Genomic DNA, 9006 nt, shown 5'->3' with positions numbered 1-9006 from the left:
TAATCTGAAATAATGATAATTATCAGGGTGCCCAAACTTTTGCATAAAACTGTAAATTAAATTTGCACAAATGCTGTTTGAATGTTGTTTAAGACTTTAAGTGATAGTCGCGTGAGTATCACTTAAACAACATTCAAACAGCATTTGTAAACTATGTTAACTATATATATATATACTACTCTGTAGGTCCACCCTATAATTTATTCTTACAACTTGGTTTCCTCATTTTCTTTTCTAATGTTACATTGTGCTGTTGATTTACAGAATACGGTTAAGTAAAGGCCATCTTATTGATGTCTCTTTTCTGTTGTCGTCATTTGCACATTTGGCATTGAGGTAATCTAAAAGTAACAGAAAGTAATCAAGTTACTTTACTTTAATCTTGTGATACTTGGATTAGGTTACTGAATACAATTTTTAACAGGTAATTAGTAATTGTAACGGAATACATTTTTTTAAGTAACCCTGCAGATACATGATTAATCCCCCCCCCAAAAAACATAGACAAGACCATAACATGGATGAGTGATTCTTGTTCTTCCCCACACCATAAAAACCTAAAGTTTGTGCGTAGGGTATAGTAGCCTAGGTAGGCTTACTGTATATAACTCAGAATATTGTATATAATATATATAACTGGAAATATGCTAATTTATATAACACTTGGCTAGCTAGGTAGTCTACCTTGCTAAACATTGTTTTGATTGTTTCCTTCTAATGCTTTACTCTTTTGCGTGCGGTGTCAATCCTGCTGGCACAAAACTAGCCTACATACCAAAAAGAAGAATCTTTGAGGGTAGTTATAGCTTATGTCGTCAATCAAAGTAAAACTCTATGACCAGAGCAAAATGTCATTACTTATGTTTAAGTTGTCTATTATATTGCTGGCTTACATCAATGTAGATGTCAAACTGGCTTTCAGTGGAGCAATACTGCTTGGCTCATTGGTTTTGTGCCTGTTGTTGGCTGCTGTTGGATATTGTTCTTGCACATTTGTATAACAGAGCCTAATGAACAGAGAAGCGGTATGAAATGAAGCTGAGACAGAGCATATAAACAGAGAATAACAGAGGCCCCAGGATTGATCCCCATTTTGAAACGGAGATTGCTTTTTAACTGCTCTGTCACTCTGTTACTCAGTCCTCAGTAAACAAATGTCATCCATGATCCAATAATGACTTCTCTTGTCATTTCTATTCACATATTGTGCCTACAAGTGCATTCAGGTTGGTCCAGGTGTTCAAATAACAACAAACATAAACAAAAGTCGCAACTTCCTATATTTAATGTATTCCCCATTCATGCAAGCTACTGGTCACTGTGCTGCTTGCATTTTACGCATCAGATTTTTTTCTCTGTCCCTGAGATAGCCCATATCATCAGTATATCTACACTACAGTCACCAGTAGCCTCGTGTTACTGAAATGAATACCTTTATATGTCCGCTGTCTCCCCTTGACCCAGTGCTCAGCAGAACAGGCTTTCACTCTCCTGCTCAGTTCTATTGGGGTTCTGGATGTACTGACTGCACCAAATAGCCAACAATGTGTTCCCAGGAATAATTCTAAGTAAAAAAGCTTGGCAAAGGATAAAATACGATAGCTACCTAAGACAACCCTAATATGAGGTTGCAGTAAAAGCTTAAGATCATTCTTTTGCATTATCGCACCTTAAGTAGGCTATCCTTTTGAAAGGAGTGAAAGTAGCCTACTAAGAAAACCTGTGTTTCTATCCAAAAACCTTCATTTCCATCGAAAATAGAGCTGGCCTCTCCTGCTCCCAGAAGTCACACCACAGAATGTCTGCTGAAACATTTAACATTTCATCAAAGATGTAAGCTATATGTATAAGCTGTATGAAAGCTATACATTTTAGTTTCAGTACCTAGCTCCGATGTTGCTAATGTGTAATCTCGTCTGATGCATACAGTTTAAAGGGGTTGCTCGACAAAGCTATTGGCCGGCTTTAACCAAACCTTTCACTGATTAACTTCAGCCTGGCTCTACCCACTTAAGGCCTTTGATCACACCTTTACCTCTCTACATTTTCATCCTAATGATCTGCTCAGCACCTTTCAGTGATCGCCTTGGTGAACATTACAACTTTGTTTTAATGCTGCACCGCCGTTTCTGCCAGCCTCAAACTAGGGCCTTGAGTGTCAGTTTAGTTAGTCTCTCCAGAAGAAAACAGACAGTCTGTTTAATAGGCTGGTCCACAGGCTTTATGGGGAATAAATGCCAGTATCATATCATCTGTGTCTCTAATAAGGGCAATCTTGAAAGTAAATGACCTGAGCCATTATTAGAAGTTAAACTGGGGGCGTGAACTTTTTTATCAATTATATCTTCCTGGGCAATACAAGTTGCAATACAAGTTAAAGTTTAGGTATTTGTCCAAAGTGACTTACAAAACATATTTGAAAATATTATATGCATACAACACTGAGAAATATAACATTATGCACATAATGTGTATAACAATTCTAAATTGAAATATTAAACAATTTGAATATTAAATCAAAACACCTCTACCAAATACCAAAACTATAATCTTTCTTTTTCATTAGCATATGTATCTGTTTTTCTAATGTCTATTTTTTAGGTTTTGTCAGTCGCTCTGGACAAAAGCTTCTGCTAAATACTATATCCATAACCATAATGATATTAAAAATCCTACCAAATATACTAACAAATACATTTGCATGACAAATTATGTTTAAAAAGTTTTTTTAACACTTCTTGAGTGTACTTGGGCTGTCACTGGAACAGACTGTCCGGCCTGCCAACAGAACTACAGAGTGCATAGCCTGGGTAGCTCCTGAAAAGGACAGATGTGTAAACTAGCCTTCATGTGACCATATGGCATTAATATGAATCTGAAGATGATAGCAAAACTAGTTGCCTATAAAAACATACACCACAAGTGGGCAATTGTTGCATACTGTTGCTGTAAGCTTATCTGGGACAAATCAAGCAACATCATCACAACAAATCAGCAACTTCTATCAGCAACTTTTTTTTTCATGATCCATACCTCCATCTTTCTGTCAGCTCAACCCTAGGTTGGAAACACTAATCGATGTCCCCCTCTCTTGCTCTGATTGGACTATCAGTCCTTCCTCCATCTCAGCTGTACTCAAACGCTTTCATTCTTCAAATTTTAGTTAAGATTTCAAAATCGAATGTGGTTCCTTTTGCCGCTGATGTGATTCTATCCATGCAGCTTATGACATTGATTACTAAACAGTCCACTTACCAAATACCCTCTGCACATTAGTTGGAAAGGGAGGGGCAGTATCGGCTAGCAAAAAGGTAGCTGGGGGAATGGAATTTTCCTTATTTGGTGAGTCCAATTCTAGTTTAGTTTATGCGTTTATTTGAAAAGGGACAGTGTACATTGATAAACATTTCCCCCAAAAATGTAAATGCACCGGAATTAGCTAGGTTAGCTATTTTTCATTCGTTGTCCCTTGCCAGGGCATGACAGAGAGATACGGAAATAAAAGAAATAAATAAATAATAATAAAAAAAATGAAATATATAATTAAAAGAAATAATAATAATACAAAATTAATTTAAAAAAGATAAGCAGATAAGAAACATAATAACACGATAAAAAAGATAATAACAGTTTGACAAAACAGTGCAGTTAAGAAAACAAATCATAAAAACCAGACAGACATACAAGGTAAACAACAGTGTGACAAAACAGTGCAGTTAAGATAACGCATTGTAAAAACCAGACAGACAAGGTGTTAGACATAAAAAGAAGTTACGGTGTGAGTAGTGCAGTGGCCTAATTATGGTTGCAGGTTTGGTTATTCTTTATCCATTTCTTAAGTTTGTTTTTGAACACTGAAATACTGGCGCACTCCCTTACATCAGTAGGGAGGGTATTCCAGTAATTAGAGGCGCGTACTGAGAAGACTGTCTGTCCAAACGTACTGTGTCTATACTGTATAACAGTCTCCCCTGGTGACTGCCCTAGTTGCCAAGCCATTGCCATCCTTCAGCTTTATAAACTCATTCAATGGTGGAGGTGCCAGCCCATGTAATATTTAAAAAATGAGACAGGCTTCCAAAAACTGTAAGAAACTGTCAAATTTGAATAAGTTATACTTTGTTGTCTTATGGCAGTGGTGATAGCTGATAGGTTTCTGGTCTAGAGTTTTTAAGCTGATGATTCCATCCAACAGTAGCCATTCCATTTCAACATTTGATAGCCTGAGAGAGTGGTGTCTAGGGACTACAGACATCAAGGATATGTTAAGTCAGCTGTAGTGAAACAGGAAGGAAGAGAGTAAGGAACTTTTTTTTTACAAAAATAAAATCTTATTTTCAAGATCACATAAGCCTAATAATACTGTTGAAAATCTTTCAAACCTTTTAAAAACTTGAATTCCCCTCACTTTTGTTAAAGTTTGTTTTAACAATAACATATAATTAACTCCTTTTATGTTTCATTAATAGAACACGGTCGGTGAGGCAATAGCTTTGTATGATTTCAATAAATAATTTCCATTCAGTACTAAGCCTATTAGTATGTTCTTTCCTATCTATCTATTTTTTTCTTGGAAACTTTGGGAAATTCATTCAGACCCGTTGCAGAGGTTGCCGCCTAGAATTTGGGACAATGAGTGCATACTCACATCCACTACACCCCCCAGCCTCTGGCATTGGTCTGTTACAACCAGAGGCTGTTTTGACGGGTCGTCCCACTTGTCACTCAAACTAACTTAGGCATCTTAGGAACTGAGGAGCATTCGCCTCGCTAAAACTTGCGATGAAGTTATTTTAGCGGATCCTGCCCACCCTCACTTGCCCTCTCCCATGTTATCGTAATGAACATCTGGTCATGGAGCTCTGGGGTAGGAGACACTGGCCGAGTTTGTAGGGAGAGTACAGGAGAAGTCATCACAGCTGACAATGGAGACCGTAGAACAGCTCGTGTCCTTTAATCACATCCACGTCCAGCTTCAAGGAGGTGCTCCGTGGGGATTCACGTTAAAAGGGGGACTTGAGCACGACGAACCGCTTATCATAACTAAAGTAAGATGCCTGGTTTTGAAAGAAAAAATACGTTCTTCCCCACATACCAGAAAAGACTTGGCTGTGCTGTGCATCATTTAGCTGATGTTTTTCTTTGATTTTTGGCCTTGTGATGTGCGTATTGAATTGTACCTCGTGTGTAAAAGTCGCAGCGAAGACTTCTAGGCAACAACCCAATGTTGTGTGCCCCAATGAGGTCCTGTGGTTCTATCTGTGGTTTCCACAATGTTGCATGGTAAGAAATGACCTTAGTCATCAGCTCTTTTGTGAACAGCCTACAGCTAAATTAACTTTCCCAGACCAATACGCGCGCAGGCTATTCTTTGAAAACTTTCTCTACCGTGTTTACTGTGTCAGTGAGGGAACGTAGCATATAAACATACTTGGAGTTACCCATTTATAACATGATGATGCAGCCTAACCTAACACATGTTTACAAAACCGGGCAACATCAGGCTCTTCATACTGATGCAACCGTGTGCTTTTAGGCAACGGTCAATATAAAACCAAAGTACAGCTGGTCCGCGGTGTTCGTGCACATTTGCGGTTTGGCGTTCTAATGGGCCTTAGTACCAAAGCAAACGTAAAAAGGCAGACATGGTGACTTCCCTATAGTGTTCATTGTGCCTAATCCTAATGCAGAAATCTGTGGTCCCATCGCGAGTTAAGAGCATAGCCTTCAGGCTATGGCGGGCTATATTGCAGTGAGTAGAATTCAGCAATTATCCCCACCGCCACCGCACGTAGTTGAACATTCTCAATGTCTTTGTCCATTTCCCAGAATCAAATTGATATTTCAATTCAAGCAGCAAAGGAAACTCCATCTTAAATTCAGTTGTCTCTTGTCAGCAGTTAGCTCATAAAGATAAATAGCCTCTAAAATCGTTAGTTTATTCCTGCTTGCTTTCATAATTGATAAGCCTACCTTGTTAAATGAAGCAATTGGGGGAAATCCACATAGGGACTGGAATAGATGCGACAGTTAGCTGACCTTACCTACCCTTTAATTGTGGATTTCTTTTCAATAATGGTCCTAATTGATGATTGGACACTGTAAATGTTGAAGGAATTAACACTGGTTGCCAAATGACATTCCAGTACATATTCCTTCAGTTCCTCTCAGTTTTGACCCTTCTGCTTAGGCCTACTCCACTGTGATCCCTCCTCTGCTTAATAACAAGGAGAGTGCCTCAATGGCTCACGGCTCAGTTTCCATAGAACATTCACAGTGGTTAATATGACGCATAGTGGACTAAATGGGCATGCAGAAACACCCACTCTAAAGTCTGTAGACCTACATTTTTTTCCAAAGAGACTTACAATGTATACACATTTTACATTTACACTGATGGCACACTGCACATCAGGAGCAATTAGGGGTTCAGTGTCTTGCTCAAGGACGCTTCAACAGGGAATCGATCTAGCAACCTTCTGATTACTAAACGACTTCTTTACCTCCTGTACCACTGTCGCCGTCTACCCATGCAGACCTAACGGCTGCTGCATGGGTAGAGGTGGGTGTATGGCAATTTAATTTAGGTGGAGGGTCTGTACGACCCCCCTCTCCCTACAATCTACTTCCAAAACAAATTCTGCTACTTTCTGTCAGAAGTTTTTATTCAGTTGTCTTGAATGATGATGTTTGGGAAGACATGACTTGTAGTGATCTAAGTTTCCAGAGTCAGTCTTGTTGTGGAGAGTTGGAGGAAAGTACTATACCTGCTGGCCTCTGTGACATGTATGTATTTGTATAGCTGTACTTCCATTTCAGTCAAGCGCTGTGTAGATGTGTCTGTCGTGTGTTTTGGAGTTTGAGCACAATAGTAGAAATCATATCATTTGTTTAAATGTTTCTATTTCAATATTTTCTAGTTCTTCTATACCCACAGTGGTTGTGACATGCATATGTTCACCAAGAAGAGCCAGCTAGGAATACCCAATTTGGGCTATTAATAAATCAGATTTTGGGGGGAGAAAATAATGATATGTCTACCAAACGCTGGAGACATAACTTATATGTTTGACTAGCTCCTCTGCAGCGTGAGGAAATGTGACATCAACATCTGACAGTTTTGTGGATGTGATATTGTGTTGAAATGTAGAAGATGATGAAGATGGTAGATGTGACCAAGACGCACAGCCTTGTGATGGGATTGACCCAGGTGGATGCTGTACTTCCAAACTGTGTTAACACCAGCCCCTGGTGGACAGGACCGGGTCTGCATACATTTAGTTAACATTCTCACTGATGTTGGGGATTTTTTGCCTATATCTAAATATCCGTCTTGAGCAAAAACCACGGCACTAAAATATTTCTGTAGCATGTTTTGTGTCTAAAAGTACATGCCATGTGCTTTTTACAAAATATACCTGGATTTTTCAGTATTATACTTTTCCGTATCAGTATCTTCTTGTCAAAAATGCAAAATTGTGTGGTTTCATTTGTTGGCTATTTGTTATTACTTTCAGCAAAATGAGTAGCAATTCTCCTAGTCAAAAACACTTTTTTCTGTTCGAGTTGGTAAGGGAGAATAACTGATACACTATCCTTTCTCGAGTGCTCCCTCTCCCTCTACCCCTGCCACATCGACTCGTAGTTTGGCACCCTTTCATGCTGTCAAGGCCCATGGTTGTTTTGGAGTGTTACTTTGTGTTGGTGTTTCCCATCTCTGGAGCCTGGTGTCAGTTACTATATGGAACTTTGTGTCGAGTAAATGACACTCCATCTCAATCTTCCTTCTATCTGTCCTTCTCTCTCTCTCTCTCTCTCTCTCTCTCTCTCTCTCTCTCAAGCTACACATGTTCTGTTTGCAGCTGTGAAGTTCATGTCAACCACAGGGAATGTCAACACCCCCCCCCCCCCCCCCTTCCACTAACTGGCCAGTAAAGGTTTTAGCCAAAACCAAAATGTCCCTCATTCTGTCTTAGTCAAACACAGTATCTATTTGGTTTTGTGAACTGTTAAATGAATAGGTTTAAAATGGTTGCTTTTTATAAGCATACCCTACATCTTCGATTTTCTGCTGTGTAATTCGTTCAAATTTAAATGAAATTTTTGAGTACTCAATATCTGTGGAAAGATCTATATATACAGGCGTGAGTTAAAAAGGCTGCCCTCCATGAGCCGGAAAGTACCCAATATCTACTCACTTGTCAAGGATTTTCCCCCTATATGATGTGTTGTGATAATTTTTTACTGAACTGTTTAGCTTCGTAAAAGCCATGTAATCCGTATGAAAATATATACCCAAATTCTCATTTTCTGCCTGCCAGAAATAGAAATAAAAATGTTCACAAAATTGCAATTATATCTAAATTTAGGACAAACACACTATTCGAGTGACAGAGGAATTTCTAAAGTACAGTCCAAAGAAGGACTGCCTCTACCCTGCACTATTTTAAACACTTCAGGGACATGATCATTTTGTGACGTGTCATGCCATGGTCTCCTTCACATGGGTGGGAGTTTCAAGGGTTGAGCTTTCATGTGTGTTCATCACTTCCCTGCCCCTCCCGTTATGACAGTGATGAATCGCAGCAGCTTTTCACTTTAGGTTTTTGGCCTTAAGGTCACTGGCTTCTTGAGCTTCTGCTTTGTTAGGAGTCTTGGGGATGGAGGTTTGAATAGTATGTTCTTTAGAGAGCAAGCCCATGTGATTTTTTTTGCTGGTGTCCCTTTGAGACGTGTGACTGGTATGTAATTGATGACAGTTTTTCTTCAAGGGTTTCCAACAGAAGAAAAATAATTCTAACTTTATTTAGGGTATTGCATCCTTTTTTTTACATGGTGTCAATTCTCAAGTCATATTTTTTTTTTCCCCTGCTTATATTGGCTATGGTAAGTCGTTTTTGTTTAAAACAGTTTGTTTTTGTGTGTTCTTATGTCTTCATTTCATGCAATGAGACACATTTCTGAGAACTTTCACAACCATACTTATATGGTAAAATTTCATTCATA

General features: G+C 38.8%; 1 protein-coding gene across 2 annotated transcripts in view; it reads left to right on the top strand.

Annotated features, from left to right (window-relative positions):
• Window positions 1-4725: 4725 nt before the first annotated feature.
• Window positions 4726-9006, top strand: part of shroom4 (shroom family member 4) — a 36874-nt gene continuing 32593 nt past the window's right edge. For both annotated transcript variants that reach the window (XM_031584686.2, XM_031584685.2), the window contains exon 1: window positions 4726-5048. In XM_031584686.2, coding sequence (XP_031440546.1) covers window positions 4926-5048 — 123 coding nt within the window. In that variant the 5' untranslated portion in view covers window positions 4726-4925. The remainder of the gene's footprint in view (window positions 5049-9006) is intronic.

The sequence above is a fragment of the Clupea harengus genome, chromosome 18 (genome assembly GCF_900700415.2).
Source record: "Clupea harengus chromosome 18, Ch_v2.0.2, whole genome shotgun sequence".
Classification (NCBI taxonomy): domain Eukaryota; kingdom Metazoa; phylum Chordata; class Actinopteri; order Clupeiformes; family Clupeidae; genus Clupea; species Clupea harengus.
The sequence above is the reverse complement of the archived record's forward strand: the minus strand, read 5'-3'. Positions and strand labels throughout refer to the sequence as shown.